Source organism: Dunckerocampus dactyliophorus, chromosome 1, assembly GCF_027744805.1.
Source record: "Dunckerocampus dactyliophorus isolate RoL2022-P2 chromosome 1, RoL_Ddac_1.1, whole genome shotgun sequence".
Taxonomy (NCBI): Eukaryota; Metazoa; Chordata; class Actinopteri; order Syngnathiformes; family Syngnathidae; genus Dunckerocampus; species Dunckerocampus dactyliophorus.
The window spans coordinates 19666618-19687381 of NC_072819.1; the positions used below are offsets into that span (position 1 = coordinate 19666618).

The 20764-nt window shown below is 40.7% G+C and overlaps 1 protein-coding gene across 1 annotated transcript in view; it reads right to left on the reverse strand.

Annotated features, from left to right (window-relative positions):
• The window catches only part of fam50a (family with sequence similarity 50 member A), a 27365-nt gene extending 7118 nt beyond the window's left edge, over nt 1–20247 (reverse strand). Inside the window, exons 1-8 of the mRNA XM_054774067.1 lie at nt 19996–20247; nt 14368–14452; nt 14150–14249; nt 9138–9283; nt 5660–5736; nt 2939–3005; nt 2784–2845; nt 2630–2706 (exon numbers count right to left, since the gene is read on the reverse strand). Of these exons, the coding sequence (XP_054630042.1) occupies nt 2630–2706; nt 2784–2845; nt 2939–3005; nt 5660–5736; nt 9138–9283; nt 14150–14249; nt 14368–14452; nt 19996–20106 (725 nt within the window). The 5' untranslated portion in view covers nt 20107–20247. The remainder of the gene's footprint in view (nt 1–2629; nt 2707–2783; nt 2846–2938; nt 3006–5659; nt 5737–9137; nt 9284–14149; nt 14250–14367; nt 14453–19995) is intronic.
• Between the last annotated feature and the right edge of the window lie 517 nt (nt 20248–20764).

The window sequence follows — 20764 nt, forward strand, 5'->3', positions numbered from 1 at the left end:
CTCTCTTGGCACATGTTAGATAGCATGACCAGAGCAGACGTATTTAATCGCTATATATTATTTTCACTTGCTTGGCCTTCATCTTATCCTTTATCACACTCTTTGGAACACTCAGCATTGACCGCTAAGACCACTGGGTCACACATAGGGCCATACTACAGGATGGCATCCCTCCTGCGTGAGGGAGGTCTAAGGACATCTGATTAGAAGTGCCTCGGACTTGCTCCTGTACCCGATGAAGAAGACGACTCCCCGCAGCTGTGTATTATTCTTCCTGGTACATGAAACTGTTCAAGTTGATCTGTCGTTTCCAACACTTTTTTGGACGCATTAAAGATAACAAACCAAAAAACAACAGAAACTTTCACATCCCTACACAAAAAGTAAACCTATGTAGCTCTTGCCGTAGCTGTTTACATTGCGCCGGATGTTAATGCTAACGACGTGCTGGCAGAGCTCCTTGACAACATCAGCTCGCTCCAAAATAAGCACCCAGACACTTTCTACATGACTGCTGGGGACCACGTAAAGCTGACAGATATCATGCTCTGCTTTTACCTTCAAGTCAACATACCGACATTGGGAATGAAGACTTTCGACCAAGTGTACACCAGCCGGAGAGGAGCATACAGAGTCATTCCCTGCCCACACATCGGCCTCTAGGATCACATCTATATCATGTGCTTCCTGGCCTATTGTCACCCACTCAGGAACAGCAGACTAACATCAAGCCTGTCGTCACCCACCCCAATCAGAAAGAGGTAAAATACCCTCTGAAAGTCAGGGATGCTGCATTCAGGTCACATGATGCAGCTGCTCTCGGATCGGCCAGGAGACATCAAGAAGGCCATGGAGGCATGTGCTCAGAGAATCAAGGGTCATTTTTACCACCACTGAACCACTGAGCATGTGAAAGGGCATCAATTGCATCACTAACTTCACCACAGGTGCACAATGCTCAAAAATCCAGACTTTCCTGATGAACTGAACAACATCTTTACCCGTTTTTGATGTTCACAACACCTCCAGCTCCAGAATCACTGCTACACCAGATGAGATGCGCCTCAGTGTTACTCAGGCTCTACACTGATATGAGGAGGTCTCTGAATAGGAGACCTCACGCAAGGGTGCTGGCCTCGACAACATCCCAGGGCAGGCTCTGAGGTACGGCGCTCAACTGGCAGAGGTGTTTACAGACATATTCAACACCTCCCTCTCTTAGGCGGTTGTCCCCAGATGCATGAATACATCCACCATTACTCCAGTTCCTAAAAGGTCCACAGTGACAAGCCTGAACGACTATGGCCCTCACTTTAAGAGTCACAAAGTGCTTTGAGAGGAAAGTCATGAAATATATAAGAGGACTGAGGACGCCATCACTTCAGTGATCCACACCAATTTCACACACCTGGACGGTAAATTTCGTTCCAAGCATTTTTATTGCAACGACAAATAAACACCTTGAATCATTGAATTTGTGGTATAAAAGTCAGCAAGGTTGCCTCATCCACTCTCTCATCAATTATGTGCTTAAATGAAAGTGTGGCTTTAGATTATACAGCTTAAAGGAAAACTGCATTTATTTTTTTTTAAATGTTGCCCCTCATCCACAATCCTTATGTGAGACATGAACACATATGTTTTTCTCTTTTTTATGTGTTCTAAAGATGTAAAAACAGCTAAAAAGACGCAACCAAGAATGTACATAATGGGAAACACTTATTCCGCTTATAATGCCTTTTGAAAAAACTCCAAAAAGTGCAATTTATATGTAATGTGACGTGAATATTAACCAAGCTACAGCAACATTGTCATTGTTATTATTATTATTAACATTGTTATGCCCATTGAACTACATCACTGCCGTATTGATACCTTGCCACACCACACCGGTTAGCTACTAGCCGGGTAGCGACTAGCTTCACCAGACAGTCAGCTGTAGCACGTTAGCGCCGCACTCACAATGCCTTGGCACTGCGAAAAGGTAAGGCTACGTACTGGAGGTGCCGCAACTGCTGCTGTGTTTTTGCTTTTGAGTTTGGAATAGTCAACGCTAGGTGTACCGTGCGTTTCTAAATTGCTGTGTGAAATTAATGCGCCCAGGAAGGAAGGTCCGGTATTGCTTAAAATGACCACAATACGGCAAAATACTCTAAGTATTACATGTTATTATGACTGTACCTGTTACTACATGGTTACAGCATGTACTGTATATAAAACCATAAACCTTGTTGGAGGTTTTTGGAGGTGTTTTAATAGCAGTCTTTGTAGGTGATATAGGTGATCCCATTATGTGCAGTAATGAGATGTCTCTTTTTATCTGTTTTTATATCTTTAGAACGCACAGAAAATAGAAAGGCGTGTGTTCATGTCTCACATAAGGATTGTGGATGATGGGCAAAATTGCAAAAAAGTCCAGTTTTCCTTTAAATAGAGCCAAGTGAAATACATTTTGTTCAGAACTAACAGCTGAGGTCAAGGCTTGCATTTTGCCACCTCACCACAGGGTATCGCGCTAGATCCTACTTTACATTCCTACATAAACATTTTGATCAATTAGTATGAATACAAAATAAAGCTTTCATACAAACATGAGCATTAACCCCTGGCTCAAACGTCCATGACCAACCTGAGCTCACTGAAGTCCTTCCTGAGGACTTCCAAAGCCTTCTGCAAAAAATTCTGGATGGTGTTGCCCTTCTTCATCTGAGAGAAACACATATGAAAACAACGTGAAAACTACGAAAAATTTCGGAGCTTTTCCAATGTGATCCATTCTTGACCTTAACAGTCTTTCGATGGCCAGATCCATCCCAGTAGCTGAAGGTAATCTCTATCTCCTCACCTGCAAACATGCAAACATACAACCATTTACAACCATTACTACAGTGTTGTGTGAGAGTTTGTCTATACAGGAATGTGTGTGTTTGACACGGACTCTTGATCTTCTCCTGTTTGAGCTCCCACTCCTGCCTGAGTTCCTCTCGTAGTCGATTCTCCTCCTCCTGAACACAAAAACACCTACATTCATTAAAAAAAAATGAACATGATGAAAATGATCATATCCAAAACTCTTGTCTGGTTTTAACCTTTCACAAAACCGAGACACAAATAAAGGTAAAGTATATTATTGCAGGTCCTCGTTTCATAAACATACATTTAAATACTGTATATCCTATTACGGTATTTCCATAACTGCAGAGTAGGGCTGGGCGATACATCGATATTTTTAAAATATCGATATTTCTTTTAAGCACGGTATCAAAAACAAGCATATCATTCATATCGATATAGACCAGGTTTGATGCACAGGTCTCATGTTTCAAGTGAAAGTGATTGCCCCCTAAACCTAATAACTGGTTGGGGCACCCTTCAGAGCAACAACTGCAATCAAGCGGAAAGAAAGTAATTGAGATCTACCAGTCAGAGAGCTCCATACTACCAGGGTTTTGGGGCATTTTTGCTGAACTTTCAAGACCCACATATAGAGTTTTAGGACTACATAAACATTGAAACTATCTAAAGAAAATTTAGACTCTCTTCTTTCATCAGAAAAAAAGTTTGTTTCTATCCTTTTTGGGTCTTTAGATATTGGCGGTAGAATATAGGCAGCCAGTCGTCAGAAGAATCAGGGTCGGCTTCTGAGTCACCCGACTCTGAACTGTTTCCGGTGTCAGGCTCCGGTGTCGCGCCAAATGGCTCAGCAACGCTAACCACTAGCTTGTTGCTTTGGCTGTCAATTGCATTTGTGTCTACGTCACCTACATCACCCATGTCACCTCTATCTTTCGCAATCGCGTCACTCCTAAAGGCAAATCCATCGGCAGACAAGCTCTGTGACAGTGTTAGCTGCCTGTGTTTTTTGTGTCCGCTCGATTTCTGCATGTGTATCGCCATTTTTCTCTCTCAACCCACAATCCATAGACAATCTGTCGCTGCCGGTTGGGAGGAAAAGAGAACTGCTGCCCCTACTGGGACAGAAATACATTGCCAACAAGTCAGAAATTCACAGACAAGATCAATAAGACTGATTGGTAGCTCCCGTGAAAAAAAGCAAAAGACGTAAATAAACGTCTTTGGTAGTCAACGTTACTTTTTGAAAAGACGTCAATTGACGTCTTTGACATTGAAAGAGTTAAGGAAGGAGTTTGGCTTCTCAAAATAAAAAAAAATATGCGTTCAAAAGAGCAATAACATTTGAATCACAAAAATGGCTCCTCCTTACACCTCACAAATTGCTTGGCGTTTTATTTGTCTCCTGCCGTATCCCTGCTCACTGTTGCCTGCGCATTCATGTGTATGTGATGAAGGCGCTCGCATCTTCTTCCTTTGTGGAACACATACGTAAACAAGATGGACGTGGCGCTCCGTCGCAGAAGAAGAGTGGCATTACTGCGAACGTCTTCATCACATACACATGAATGCACATGCGACAGTGGGCAGGGATACAGTGGGAGACAAATGTAATGCCGAGCGTTTTGTGAGGTCAAATTTTTTTGAGGAGACATTTTTGTCATGCAAATGTATTACTCTTTTGAACGCATATTGTTTTGAGAAGCCAAACTTTTCAAACTTTTTACTTAAATGGCCACTGCAACTAAGCGGAACTACATTCCTCGACACGGATCTCCGACCAGAACTGGTCTCACGGGACCAGTTTTGAGGGGGTAAGTCACTGTTGGTGTAGTACAGTACACTGCTGATGGGGACGCCATACAACTTCATGTAAAAACATCCAAACTATCCCTTTAAAGCTCGTCTCATCTGGTGCAAAAATAATGCCGCGGTTCAGAAAAAGAACATCATACCAACAGTAAAATCTGGTCGTAGTAGTGTGATGGTTTTGGGCTGTTTTGCTGCTTCGAGACCTGGAAGACTTGCTGTGATAAATGAAACCATGAATTCTGGGAGACCAAAGAATCCAAAGAATCCTACCAAAGAATCCTGAAGGAGACTGTCCGGCCATCTGTTCATGACCTCAAGCTGAAACCAATTTGGGTTCCGCGGCAGGACAATGATCCAAAACACACCATTAAGTCCACCTCTGAATGGCTGAAGAAAAACAAAATGAAGACTTTGGAGTGGCCGAGTCCAAGTCCTGAACTGAATCCTACTGAGCTGCTGTGGCATGACCTTAAGAAGGCAGTTCATGCTCGAAAATCCTCTAATGTGGCTGAATGACAACAATTCTGCAAAGATGAGTGGGCCAAAGTTCCTCCACAGCGCTGTAAGAGACTCATTGCAAGTTATCACAAATGCTTGATTGCAGTTGTTACTGCTAAGGGTGGCAGAACCAGTTGTTAGGTTTGGAGGTAATCACTTTTTCACACAGGGCGATGTTGTTTTTTGTCTCCCTTAATAATTTAAAAAATCATTCAAAAGCTGCATTTTGTGTTCAGTTGTGTTGTCATTGACTAATATTTAATTTTTTTTGATGATCTGAAACATTTAAGTTTGACAAACATGCAAAAAAAAAAAGAAATCAAAAAGGGGGCAAAAACTTTTTCACACCACTGTATACCACACATACATTCAGTACAACACTACCTCACTGCAAATTCCATGACTTTGTCAATTATTCCAAATTGAACTGGATTTAGAACATCTTTGGTTTTACAGACAGTAATATGATACATAAGGTGCAATTATTTAAACACACCTCTCTGTCTCGATCAGGAAGGAAACTTGTGTCCACATCTGGATTTTTTCCAAGCTTCTTCTTCTTTACAGGAACATCTGTGAGAAAAGAAATCATCCAATGAGAGATTGTACACTTCCAACTGTGTACTTACGTTATGATGTACAAGTGGTCCTCGGTTTATGACATTCCATGTTACATTTCGTGGTTACAAATGCTCTGCCATAAATTAATTAAAAACATAATTTTGGCCAGTAAACATGAGGCTCGCTCAAGATCTCCAGACCCTTTCACGTCTGTCGCATGTGCTCAGGTTGAACTTGCTCTCATCAGGGAAGAGCACAGGGCACCAGTGGTGTAGTTGCCAATTATGGTGGTCTATGGCAAATGCCAATCGTGCTCTACGGTGCTGGGCAGTGAGCACAGGGCCCACTACAGGACGTCGGGCCCTCAGGCCACCCTCATGGAGCCTGTTTCTGATTGTTTGGTCAGAAACATTCACACCAGTGGACTGCTGGAGGTCATTTTGTAGGGCTCTGGCAGTGCTCATCCTGTTCCTCCTTGCACAAAGGAGCAGATACCGATCCTGCTGAGGGTTGAAGGACCTTCTACGGCCCTGTCCAGCTCTTCTGGACTAACTACCTGTCTCCTGGAATCTCCTCCATGTGTCCAGGTACCGCAGTGATGCCCTGGTCCAGATCTGGGAGGAGATCCCCCAGGACACCATCCGTAGTCTCATTAGGAGCATGCCCTGATGTTGTCAGGCATGCGTACAAGCACGTGGGGGCCACACAAACTATTGAGAATCATTTTGAGTTGCTACAATGACATTTTGGCAAAATGGACCAGTGTGCTGCATCATTTTTTCACTTTCATTTTTGGGGTGTCTTTGATTTCCCCCCTCTATAGGGTGACCATTTTCATTTCTATCAAATTATGTGGCATCATTTTGTTACTAATACATCACTCACTTATTATCAGGAAAGATATTCAAGATCATTTTTCCCCCAGTTTAGATCTGATGTGTTTTCGAAGTGTTCCATTTTTTTGAGCAGTGTATAGTAATTGTAGCCAAAATTAAGTTGGCTACTTCGCGGATTTCACTTATTGCGGGTTATTTTGGGAACCAATTCCCCACGATAAATGAGGGAACACTGTATATATATTTGACAAAAACCTGAATTTAATTTGATGCATGTTTTGGGGTACTGTAATATGAATACATGGGTAATAAATTGTTTAATAATTAGGTTTTTAGTACACAATAACACAATTTAGAGAATAAAATAATACAAATAAATATCTCTATTAAACAGAAACCTGTCCTGCTTAACTTAAGAGAATAAATTCAGAGTCCAGGTTGCACTTTCATCACTATCAGAGATGTCAACTATTTGTGTTTTATTTGTGATTGGCAACATTTAAATTGTACGCTACTTTATTTACCAAGCAGATCCCCACTCAAACATATATAAAAAGGTATAAAGTCCGAATTTAAGTTATAATAAAAAGCTATTGAAAGTTGAAGCAAATACTTTATTCTTTGACCCTTTGGTGAGCTACTTAAAATCAGCTGGTATGGTATCACCATCATAAGACTGGACACACTATGTTTCATGTTCATTAAACAACCACACACAAATAGCGTTTTGAGGACAAGACATAATTACTATAATGACAACAAGAGAGGAAAATTGTTCAGTGACACAGTTAGTACGTACCCCATGAAGGTGATATCCACTTGTAGCTTTCCCGTGGGACAAAAACAAGCTCTGAACTAACCGCATTGCTTGTTTGTTTTAAAAAGAAAATGTCACTGTGATAAAAAGTGACATTTGGAGTTTCAAGAGGAGAAGCTACGCAGATAACCCTATTTAGCGAGCTAGCTGCTGCCACTGTCACTAGGCAAAGCATGTAAACACAAAGATGCAAGATAAGTCGAATGGTAATACATTTGATAGGGAGTGATTAAACATGCTGGCATCGATTGCCGTAGCCGTAGGTTTTTTAAGATATGCTATATGCTACATGATTTTGTATTCACCTGTACAGGTGTACCTGATAGACAGTAATTGTATTCTCTCTTTTTTCCTTATCCAATTTCCAATACATAGACATTAATTATTTGTTTATTTTTTTTTACTAAAATGGACCAGACTAAAATTAGACTAAAATGCTTTTAGTTTTTGTTTGTTCACATATAGAACTGACTAAAATGCTATTAAAACAAGAAGCATTTTCATCCAAGACATCCAAAAATAAAATGGATGCCCAAAACAACACTGCTGGAAATGTCATTCATGTGTTCTGTGCACAAGAGTTAATTTTGATATAAGTTCCGACTTATGCTAAAACTCAGTCTAACTTACTTAAATCACAGTCTCGGAAAGGAACTCGAGGACCACCTGTACTGTAACTACTAGGGGTACGCCGATCGATCACCGATTAATATAAGCCGATTTCCGTGACAAAGTACATGATCGGCATATGCTGATACATGCATTATAACGGCGATCACCTCCACCCCATACTACTGCAACAGTGCGTCGTGACCGACTTCCGCCCACTTTCTCTCCCACTGCGCAGGCGTGTCAAAGCCATGTCAGCCGTGTGAGACTTCCCTGTCATTGTGAGAGTGATATAAGTTTTACACCCTGCAAAACAGGCCATGAAAAAAGCTTTAGTTTGGTGCAGCATTTGGGGGAGGGCACTTGGCAGGGTGTGGTGAGTTTTCGAGGCTCGCAATGTGATCATGGGTCGGCCGGCTAATGTAGCCACAACGCTGGACACTCGCCGGAGTGGCAGTCGGAGGTCTAAGGCGGATAGCCTGAAAAGTGGTCGGACTCGTCAGACTGGATGGCTAGCCGTCGTTGGCAGTGGAGTAAACCGGGTTTGCCGACTGCCTGGGCGTCCTGCTGGAGTGCCATCAAGCTATGTGCTCTAGCATTCAAAGTCTCCTTAAAGAAGGTGTCTGATCCTCTAAGTTTCATCACTGATTTTGAAAAAGTAAAAATATGTTTTTGTCTAATGGTTTCCCTTTCATATCATATAGCCTAGGGGGTCACCAATGTAGTGCCCGCGGGCACCAGGTATCCCCCCACGACCACATGAGGCACCCGCAAGCCTGCTTTAAATTCAGGTTTTCAGTTAATAATGTGAGAACACTAGAAAGAAATGCATTCTGAAATATAAAATGTGAGTTATGGATACCAGCATTTTGTTAAGAAAACATATTCAATTTGTTTGTGTTGAAATAAGCTATGAAAATACATGTTACAAAAATGAGTAGCTCTTGGCCATTTTCATTTTGTAAAAGTAGCTCTCACAAGAAAAAATGCTGTTGACCCCTGATATAGCCAATAGTACATTTTAAAATTTATACTTAATCTATATGAAATGGCATCGGTATCGGACGATTTCACTCATGGATGATCGGTATCAGTATCGGCAGCATAAAACCCTGATCGGAGCATCCCTAGTAATTACTGCATATACTCACAATCCTGCTCTTCTTCTTCTTCTTCTTCTTCCTTTTCTTCTTCCTCTTCTTCACCTTCACCGTCGTCTTCTGGATTAAATGACAAACTAGCAATTTTTCTCTTCTGTTCTTCTTTTCTCTTCTTCTCCTTCTGCTTCTCCAGCTTTCTGCAAAGAGGTAGAGGAGGAAAACATGTGATCAACAACTGATCACCAACACCATGTACAACATAAACAGATCATGACTACTTCACTCACGGGCCACAGAATTACTATACTTGTAGGTACATGTGAACACTTATGCAGGGGTGTCCAAACTTTTTCCACTGAGGGCCACATATTGAAAAATCAAAGGCTCCAGGGGGTCCATTTTGATATTTTTCATTTTGTAAAAAGGCTAAAAAAAAAAAAACTAACTTTTTTGCCAGCTTTGTGTTTGTATCAGTTATTTGTGTCAACATTTTGATTTCATATAGATTAAGATGCTGTATCTCAATGAATCCTTGATTGCGTCAAATAAATAAACACCGCACAAAGAATAATGCCTCCTTTCTCCCAGCTGAAATGCATTTTTACAAACAAACAAAAAAAATGGCCACGCAGTAATAAACACCTTACCTCAAATAAAAGTCTGGTTCACTCTGCAGTTGAGTAAATAGTTATAAAATCAGTCAGCATATCAACAAACGAAGGTAATAATCATCAAAGCTTATAATTTTTTAAAAAGTATATCATATCGGTATTTCAATACTATAAATATGGCAATAATATATTTTAAAATGATAAAGTTGCTTACAATGTTGCTTGAAGAAAAAAAGCCTTATGTAAATAATGCTGTGGAATTTTTTTGTGTAAATCTATAAAATGTATTAACTATTATGAACATTATTATACAGAAACACATTTGTGCCCATAAAGGGCTCCTGTCGAATAAAGGGCCTCCCTCTAATAAACGACTGGTACTCTCTGTAGCATATAAAAAAACTCCCAAACTATGGGAATTTAATAATATTGATATGTATTATTGTATTTTGCAGTGGTGATGAACTGCACTGAACGGTGTTTCTAATATATTGCCCTTGTTGTGCTGCTAAATCGGGTTACAAAAAGACACTTCTCAGTACAACACACTGCAAGTACTAGACGCAAAAGCCAAGAAGAGGTCTGTTAAACGCAAAGTTTGTGTACATTTTAAAAAGGATAGCATGCACATGGTGCAGTTTTGGGTTTTTGTTCTCTAGGAAAAATTCATGCAAGGCAACATGCCAGGGCTGGCCCTGAAGGACTGCCCTCGTCAGTTGGTAGAGGTGTTAACAGACATATTCAACACCTCTCATGCAATCGTCCAGAGATGAACAAAGACCTCCACAATATTCCTGTCCACAAAGGGTCCACAGTGACGAGGACTGTCATGACCTACATCAGATAACACCATTGATGTCACTGACGGCGAGGATTTGGCTAACCAAGGCCCGTGGGTCATATCCGGTCCACCAAGACTTTTAATGTTGCCCATAGGATGCATCCAAACTAGGGATGTCCCGATCCGATCGGGCTGATACGGTTGCCGTATAACTATTGTAACTCTGGGCCACACTCCAATATGGTAGGTGTGGTAATGCGCTTCAAAGCTGGTTGCCACTTGATTCCCGCAACCCGCAAGAAGAAGAAAAGGCAACACTACCATGTAGACATGTCCGCAGTGTACCATGGTGAAGTTAGTTTCACGTTGGGCGTCGGATATTCAACTCCATAGCTACAGCGGTAGTTTCCCCTCACTGTGCCCGGACTGCTGTGTCATTGTGCAGGGAGCTCGCACATAGTGGCGGAGCTCCGTGGTGACCACCCTTGTGGCCACCCTTGTTCACCCTCCGGCCACCCTAAGGCTGAGCGATATATATATTTTATATTTAAAAAATATTGATATTTACTTTAAGCACGATATCAAAACCAACCTTATCAATATAGACTGGATTTGCACTGTATCTCCCTCCCCCTGCATGCAGGAGGAGGGAGAAGAGGCGGAGCACAAGCCCGGCAGCTCCAGTCGAAGCGACAGCGTCTGCGGTGGAAGAATTAGTCAGAAAGGAATAAGTGTAGCTCAGTGATGTGGAGGTACTTCGAATTCAGACCATAAAAAAATATTTTTCACCTCCTTAAAATTTGGCACAAACTCCAATATGAGGAAATTGCGAAGCTGTGCGCTGTCTGCTGCGCTCCTGTTATGTTCCTCATGAAAGGAAAACCAAAGTGGTGTGCTATTACAAAGAGGTGTCCCATCACATTGCTAAGATATGGTCCCCGCTGCAGTGGAAAAAATGACTTTAAAAACGTGCTGAAAACGATGGACTCGCGATGTTCAGCGAGCTTCACAGTGTTTAGCACGACAAACTCTACCAGAAATGTAAAAGGTAGTCAGACAGACAGTTGCTTAAGCCTGATGCACTTGACAGGTTGGTGTTCCTGACACAAAATAAGGACATGCTTATGTCTTCTAAAAATGTTTACCTAAACAATACCACAGTTCAATTTTTAGTATTTTTGAGTTGCTGACATTTTAAAATTTCCTCTTGAACCGGACACTCCTTCATATTTTTTCTTCTGTTATTAGCTGAGGATTTGAGCATAGCTAAAGGTTTGTTAGAAAAACATTTTATTTGAGTTTTTGTATATTTATTTCAGAAAGAGAATGGCCTGCTTTATTTTAGAGGCTATTTTTTGATTACATTTTTTTTGTGCATCTTGCATTAAGCTTTAAAATTTCAAAAACCCTCCTCATGTTAAGTATTTATTTTAATAAAACAACTTGACACGCATATTTGGCTTTGACTTTGCTTAAAAAAAATATCAGAATATACAGTATATCATATGTCGATAGTCAACATAAATATATCGGGATATGAGTTTTGGTCCATATCACCCAGCCCAGGGCCACCCCACTGGCCATCTAGACATTTCAGGCATCAACTTATTGCCACCCCCATGTGAGTAATGGTCTCACCTTGGCCACCCCAATGGAAAATTTCTGGCTCCACCACTGCTCGCACTCGAAGTGCCGCTCTAACCGCTGGTTGTTTATACTAGGGGCCGTCAATAAATTACTACTGCGCTGAAGAGAATTTGTTAAAAAAAAAAGTCATATATTGTAAATCACACCACAAATTGATCTATAACTATGTCAAATGATTAGTCCTACCCTAAAAGTATTTTTTATGCCAATGTCTTGTGAATTTCTCTTGGAGGTAAATAAAGCATCTATTTTATTGGATGGCTTTGGAAGTGGTCTCCCGTTTCAAGTAGTGATGCAAAGTCAGGTGAGGCAGGTGTTTTTATTAGATCACTCTACCGTGGTTTTTCAAAAACGAATTAATAAATGGCCGCTGTTTCGTGGCTGACTACGGACTGTTATTAATCAAACAACATTGAAAGACAAGTTAAATGAAGTATTCTGGTCACTAGGTGAGAGTAATGTTACATTATGAAACATGACATTATATTAGATTATCTTTACATTGCATGGAGCCAGCCATGGCACATCCGACATGACATATGAAAAGTTCTCCTTCCATTCCGTGTGGAAGTGGTACGTTTTTGGTTTCTACGTCCTTCTTTACTCCATTTGAAACTCTTTCTTAAGTTTAGAATAAACATATTGGAGGCTACCGAGGTAGCATGCTATGTTTAAAGCAACAGCTGTCTCTTCTTCTTATTTCATGTCTACAGGGCTCCAGCAATGGTAAAAATCATCTTAGAAAATCATAAACAGGTTTTCCATGCTTTAACTACGAAAATATTCAATTTCTTAATATTGAATCCTACTTTGCGAAAATGTACTTATTGCAGTCGGGCCTGGAACCAATTAACCGTGATAAACGAGGCACCGCCGTAATATACACCACAACTTTCTACAGCCTGTGTAACGTCTTTAATGTATTTGTGACATCATTATTCTTGCTAAACGGACAATAAAATACTGTACATAGAAATGTCATACGGGAGGCACTCACAGTACCGGTGCATCCTGAAGGGGTCAGACGTGCGTGAGTTGGAAGGTGCTTGTCACTGCTGCTCTTCCATGGAGGAAAAGCCAGCGTTTTTGACCAACAGTTTTTTGACCAGACAAATGCAAGATATTTTTATACTCTGCTGAATGAATATATGAATTTTACTGCCAAGATGGAGTATTATACAGTATACCTAAGCTCACCAAGAGGTGACTTTTGCAACAACGTATCAGACCTTTTCCTGGAGAAGGAGTGGCTGCATGTACTTCATGTACAGATAAAAAGGTAAGAACACAAATGCTTTCCAGTTGTTAAAAAAAACTATAAATGTGACTATTTGAAAACAAACTGAAGACATTTTTTTATTGTCCCTCTTAATGAGCAATCCGTACTAACATTTAAAAAAAATCTCCAAAAGTGTCGGTGCCTCACCAGCTATGAACCTCACTGGTGTCAAGTACCTGAGCGTCCACCTTAAGCAAGACCTCACCTGGAGCAACAATGCTTCAAGTCTGATTAGGAAAGCATGATAGCGGCTTTACTTCCTGAGGTAACTCAGGAACGCCTGTCAGAGAGGCTCAGTCCTAAAGCACTTCTAAGGATGTGTAATGGGGAGTATTCTCTGCTCCAGCATCACTGTGTGGCATGGCAGCTGCTCTGCTACAGAGAAGGCATCTTTGCACAGGGTGGTGAAGGCTGTACAAAAGACTGAGCCGCAGCCTTCCTTCCACCACTGATAACTTCGCTTCCAGATGTAGGAAGATGGCCACTTGCATCAGGAAGGACTTCACACATCCATCATTTTACCTATAGTGCACTATTCTTGTTCGGTCTTGTTGATTATTTACTGATGGCTGCTATCAGGCCCTCAGTAACCAATTTCAGCACATTAGTGTTTTTATTGGAATAACACATAAAATCCAAAAAATCCAAATCCAAATCCAAAACAGAGCAGTCATCGATGCAATGCCCTGAAACTACAATGAATTGGATGAATGCCAATATTCACACAGGGAGTTTGTTTACTCACAGCTGGAGCTCTTTGGACTGCTCCTTCTTTGCCAGTTGCTTCTCGCGCTCCTTCACAAGAGCCTCCTGCTTGGCTTTCATATCATTCAATGTCACCAGACCTAATCAAGGTGTTAAAGACAAAAAAAAAACACACTCAAGACATAGCTATTGTACAATGTGTACAACAATCTAAATTAAAGTAGCTACACATATTTTTTCTTCACAAGATTTGCATACCAACAGTGCTGGACTTCAACTCTGCCTCCACAGCATCATAGTGAGCTGAGAACTTCTTATCGATGTTAGACTTGACCATGTTGTCCTAAAAGAAAGCAGAAATTTAGCACAGGAGCTCACAAAAGTGAGTATACCCCTCAAATCCCATCAACCATTTTATTACAGTATACCTTTGCAACAGACAACAAGATTTTACTAAGTGTAGTAGTACCTGGCAGACATTTCATTTTTAGGCCACTTGGAAACCAAAAGTGTGCCAAATGTTATTTTTTTAACTTCTTAAAAGGGAATTTTACAACAATGATTTCTACAAAATGATATGTACATACAATAGCGGCTTTGGCCATGACAGTTATGATTGTACACAATGTAAACATACTGTAGTATACAGCAAAATAAAATGAAGAGAACGCTATCCTTTTGTCTCCAACTGGATTATTTTTATTACAACAAGATATAAAAAGTACAATACAATGTGTCCAAAGTGACTGCATTCACTACAAAAGGGAAAACCACGCTTTACAATTTCTGAACAAAACTAAAAATACAGTACAGGAAAAAGGAAACACCTGTTGCCAATATGAAAGGACAAAGCATACACTCTGTATAATATAATTACCATCTAGTCAAATGGTAGTCCTTAAAGCAGTTTCTTGCAATTGTGAAGCACAAGGGTGCTTCATACTTACCACAGTAAAGGGGGGTTTTCCTCCTTTGCCCCCGCTTCTTGCGGAAGACACAATCCTTGCGGAAAGAACTGGCGGTTTGTGCATAATAAAGGGGCAAACACTTGGCCCTGATGGTGGACCAAGAGCCAGTTTGAGCTACCTTTGCTCCCTCGATGAGTTCCTTCATCAGAACCTCCCTAAAATGTTTGACTCATGGGTTTGTTGTTTACCTGTCAGCTGCTTGAAAAGGGTGTATGAATTTACAACAGCAATGTCAATGAAATGATAGAAGAAGGACTTGTACCATCTCATGGTCTTTCCCTTCACTGAATGAGACTGGATGAGAGCGTCTGATAAATCTATACCGCCTGTGAAGCTGCTGCGCATCGTCACTGGTTTTGCCTCCATCCATTTGACAAAGAGCAGCCTGCCTTTGCGCAGCCACCTCATGTCTCCCCTTTCAGCCTTCTTTGGAATATCATTTTTCATCATCTTCAGGAAACCAATGTGAGACTTCCTTATTGTCCCGCAAGCTGCTATTTTGCGAGCAGACAACTTTTTGAACAGTGCGTGGCTGGTATAGAAGTAATCTAGGTAGAGGTGATGACCTTCTCCCAGTAAAGAAAGTCCACAAATTTCATTACATAGGTGTTGCCAAGGCCCTTAGCAGTTTTCCCCTCTTTCCATGTGTATCCTGTATGCGAGTCTGCCAGAACAAACAGTTTGTGCTCAATTTTGATTGGCTTTTCTCTCGTGAAGTGTTTTCTGGCTTTTCTTGCCACTATCCTTTCATCAATGGTAATCTCTCTGTCCGGCTGGTAAAGAGTCTTGCAGTTATTGACAATCTGCTGACACAGTAGCTTTATCTTAAGAAGTGGGTCATAGGATGGCGTTCCCTTCCTCTTCTTGTTCTTTTCGTCTTCTTTTACGCCACAAAGCTTAAAAGACCAAGAAATGGCTTCATAGCGTTCCCTGCACATGTAGCTCTGCGGGAAAAAAAAGTTGTACGGCCACTGTCTTCGCCACAGGTCTGCCCTCGAGTGCACCTGGACCTAGCCTGCATAAATGATGATGGCTATTCGTGTATACAATTCTGAAACTGTGAAGGGACTCCACTTGAAACGCATGCCGGCAGCATTGGCGTTGGTGTTTTTGATTACGGTGTGTATGGCGTTGGAGCTGAAGAAGCGTTTGAAGAGGCTCAATGGTGTCCATGATACTGTGGTGTCTATCATGAGCCCCACAGCACTCTATGGTTTGAACACTGGCACTCCTATGTCTACATCCGCCTCGGCTGGATTACGCCACCTCTCCAGTGCATCATGACTGTCCTGTTCAAAGGTAGGCAGCTTTGGCTTCTTACTGGCAGTCCAACAACCTTTCTTACTCTTGGCTTGGCTAGGTAGAGAATCATCATCGTCACTGCGGGAAAAGAACAAATGGTGAAGAGTTTGTAGTGATGTAATATTATCAAATTTTATAATCATATCAAACACACTGCGTTTCATGCAAACAGATCACTGACATTGTTCATGCGCTCCTTCCTTTTACATGCGCTGGATCTAATTTGTTCGTGGGCCAAACTCTGCCGCTGCAATTTGTGGAGCCGCCTATGGGTTGGTCTCAAAATGCTGTGGAAGACATGCCAGCGTTCATGGGATACATATATCTAAAAGTTTAATAAGCATTAAAAAAATGGCAAATCACTTATAGGCAATTAGTTGCTAATTCCCACCCGTGCCCCTGGAAAGACGTTTTGCTTGACGCCATGTTTTTCTACCAATCTTGCTCAAATTTGACAGACATGTGCTTGTCTGTCCCCTAAAGATGTATGGCGAATTTATTGGTGATTTGGTGGAGCGGTCTCAAGTTACATAAACAGTGTGAGAAATCTCAAGCCAAACCGAGGGGTCAAAACGTTGGTTTATCACAGTGCCACAATGTGGCATATTTGTCATAAAAATAGTAGCACAAGCAACACAGTAGGGTGTTCATGTTTTGACAAATTTTCACTTTTGTGTCAGCAATTCAGGAGTAGGACAGACAGCTTACACAAACTAATACATCACCCACTAGGGTTTTTTTAACACCGAAGTAGGGGAAATGTGAATATAACCGCAAATAACCGACTCACCGCAAGTCTGTGAATGCATCTAGAGTGCGTTCTGACGACTGATTGGATGAGCAATGGAGGGGGAGGTAGGCTAGTGTATGCCAGGCGTCTCACTGCGCGGGAGAGAAAAAGAGGTGAGGGAGTTTTGCGTTGAGTCTGAAGCAAGTTACTGTGCAGTAAAATAAAACAATTTAATTAACGGGCGCTTAGCAATATGTTTTATAAGGATAATGCGCTGTAGTTATGTACTCGGCGCCCGTGACACGCTAATCGCAGAGATGGTGACTCCACAAGACGCATAGTGTGCCGCTGCAGCTGGCTGTACACTCACTGCTCACAACAATATGTGCTTTCACTTTCACGTCTCCAAATACCAGAAAAATCTCCCAACGATGTCAGGAAAGATCTTTATAAAGAGGTCTGTGTCTCATCACTTTTGAGAAAATAAGTCACCAAGAGGGTTTGGAAAGTTGCCAGGTTTAGCAAGAAAATTGCCAAGTTGGCAACACAGGGCTGCACATGAAATGGGAAGCCATTCACAAATGGACAATACATGAAATCGTATAAAATCATAAAAATGTCAGAGCATCTATTCTGCGAATTAAAAAATAAATAGGACATTTTTCAGAAAATGAAAGAATGCCTCTTTTTGCAAAGATAGTCAAGAACAAGATGAATAGAATGGTTATTGATGACAATTCAGTGCAGGCATAAACGCTACTGAGCAAACAACACTGATGTGCAGACATATTAACTCTGAAGGACTTTTTCATCTTAAAGTTGGCTACATTTTGTTTTAATTTTACACAAATATAGGAACCACTCAGTAAGACTTACAGTGTTAAGTGTTCATTTTATTTCAGAGTAGGCCTGCACTTCTGTTTGTTGAATTTTGTGGTTGTAACAGGTAACATTTGAAAAAGATTACAATTTTTACAAGTTTAGTGTAATGTTTTGCGGCTCCCGACTATTTTTTTTACTGGAAGAGGGGGAAAAATGATGGTAAAGGTTGCCGACCCCTGTCATAGACCATTCTTACTGTCTCAAATGTTTGTGGCATTTTTTTTGTGATGTACACTTTCTGTGAGCGCACACCATTTTGTGCTGTTCTGTTTGTATTTACTTTGTGAGTATTGACTATCGTGACTAAAGCTCTGCATCTCAATGTGTAATTTTTTTTTTTACCCACAGGAAACCTGGGTCAAGGGTTATGTTTTCCGTGGGGCAGTTCGTTGTGTTGCCTTTTCATTGCCACCACTTTCAAACAGATTCATCATACTGGCACATCCGTGTTGATGCCTTGCTCATCTGGTTTGAAGACGAAATATTCCCACATGGGGGCTTTGGCCTTTGGCTTTACAAGCATCTTATTTCCTCCGCTCCCCTCACATGGACAAAGAGACTGTAATATTGACAAGAGGGCTCACTTCGTTCAAGCTGTTGTTTTATGAAGCAAACATGACCAGGGCTGAAAACAAGCACAGGGTGAACCCTCTTCGTGCCTACTTACTGAAGCCAAACAACAGCCTGAGTAAAAAGTGATAAAATATTCAAACGGGCACAGCAAACAGCTCCATACACCTTACCTTGAACTCAGTGTGACTGTAATTCTGGGGGGAGCGTTGGCTGTATCTGTGGCATAATGGGTGCTAATAGCTGTGGGGGGATGGGTTACCAAACTTGGATGTGGGGTCTCCTCTTCTTGGCGGTAAAAAAAGTAAAAAAACAAAAATGAGGTAGAATTATTAGGGTGATATTATACACTGAGAATCCTTGCAAATATACACGTCACTTAGCTGGTGAAATATAGTTATTATAGTGTACAAATTCACACACACAGACGGCAAACTTTTTCAGGAACCATAATAATACAAAGAATGCCAGTGCCTCAACCAGTACAATCAGTACACTTATTATTCAGCAGCTGCTGTGGTAGCAATAAGCACAGTATACAGTACGAAATAATGGAGTCCTCCACAGCTTAATTTTATCGAATAAAGTAACGGAAACATACAGCAAAGTTATTAAAAATGTAAAATAAAAAAACAGTGTCTTACTGATATGTTGGGTGATCATTCTTGCAATAAAACCCCTCATCCCCGCAGTCGTACTCGTCGTCAAAGTCTGTGCTGTCCTCCGAGTCCGAGATGTCAACATCACTTCTCTGTTCAATCTCTTCCAGAGCCTCCACGGTGTTGCATTTTGATTTTGCGTTCTTGTACATTGTAAAATAACAACGACAACAACCAAGAACGACGCGCGTGGATCAAAACTTGGTCTGCATAAAGCCAACTTGATCCGGTGTCGGAACTATTATTGTACCAGTTGCTCGCGGAATACTATACAGGATTTGTTGAGGCGTGCCAGAGGATAAATGCTTTGCAGTACCCTGCACCATCCCCTCCGACTAGAGCTGTCCTGACTACCGTAGTCGTGAGCATCAACTGATTAAGCCTCCTTGGGTGAGAGGCAAAACATCTAAGACAACCTGAACAGTTCAGTTGCAATGACCTGGATGAAAGTCAGAGAATACTAGACTTGGTGCACAGCGGTAGGATCTCGTCAGAAATCTCCCTATTATTGCAATACGAAGCATGTTGTAGTTACACCATAAGCCCGCAAAAAGGCGACAAATATCATCTTGGTTTTATATATGGACTATATGTTTAATACCATGAGAACATAAGGAAACTATATTTGTTGCTCTTTATAAGAATAGTCGTGAAGTTTGAAGAAATATTGGGGTGTGCAAAAAGCATTTGACAGGATGCTCGTGAACTTTTTACCCTCCTGAGGACCTTCATTAATGTAAACATGCCAGACAACATCAGTATAAAGTATACAAACCTCTGCAATCTTCTGTTTGAGTTGTTCAAGTTGTTCCCTCTCCTTTTCTCGTTTTTTCATCAGTTGCATGGCTCTTCCTGCCTCGCTGGCAGCTCCTTTGTATTGAGCCATATTTGCTGTGTATTTCAACTTAAACACCCGCACGAACGTAAATCAAGTAATTATTGTAAAACCAATCAATGTATAGAAAAGTAAACGCAGAATGTTCCTGTTCTCGCAAGCTAGACTTCTTGACACAACACAACAAGAAAAATGGCGACAGCGCAATGCATGCTGGGTAGAGGGATGTTGCATTCAGGTGCTCGGTGAAGGCTCGTAACTGGGAGAATACACAACCCTTACTTATAATTGGCATGCATTTGCACGACTTTATATAAATAATATATGAATATGTATAAACATAAATTATAAAACAGTTTTATACTGTGGTCCATTATATCTTGATTAAGAAAAATAAATACAACTGATAATATATAAATATTATACACATTAATGTATACTGTATGTTTTTTTTCATTGTACAGTATAATGATTTAATTTAATTATTTGTGATATGACACTGCATCGTAATATATTATTTCCATCTAAAATTAGGACATTTTCTCATAGCATTAAAGTTATTTCTTCTAATATTACAACATTATAAAAAAAATTAAATTAGGACTTATTATCTGGTAATATTATACATTTATTCTAGAAAAAGTAATTTTTTTCTGTTAAAATAAAATCCTTATTCCTGTAAATGATTGCACCTTTATTACTTTTTAAA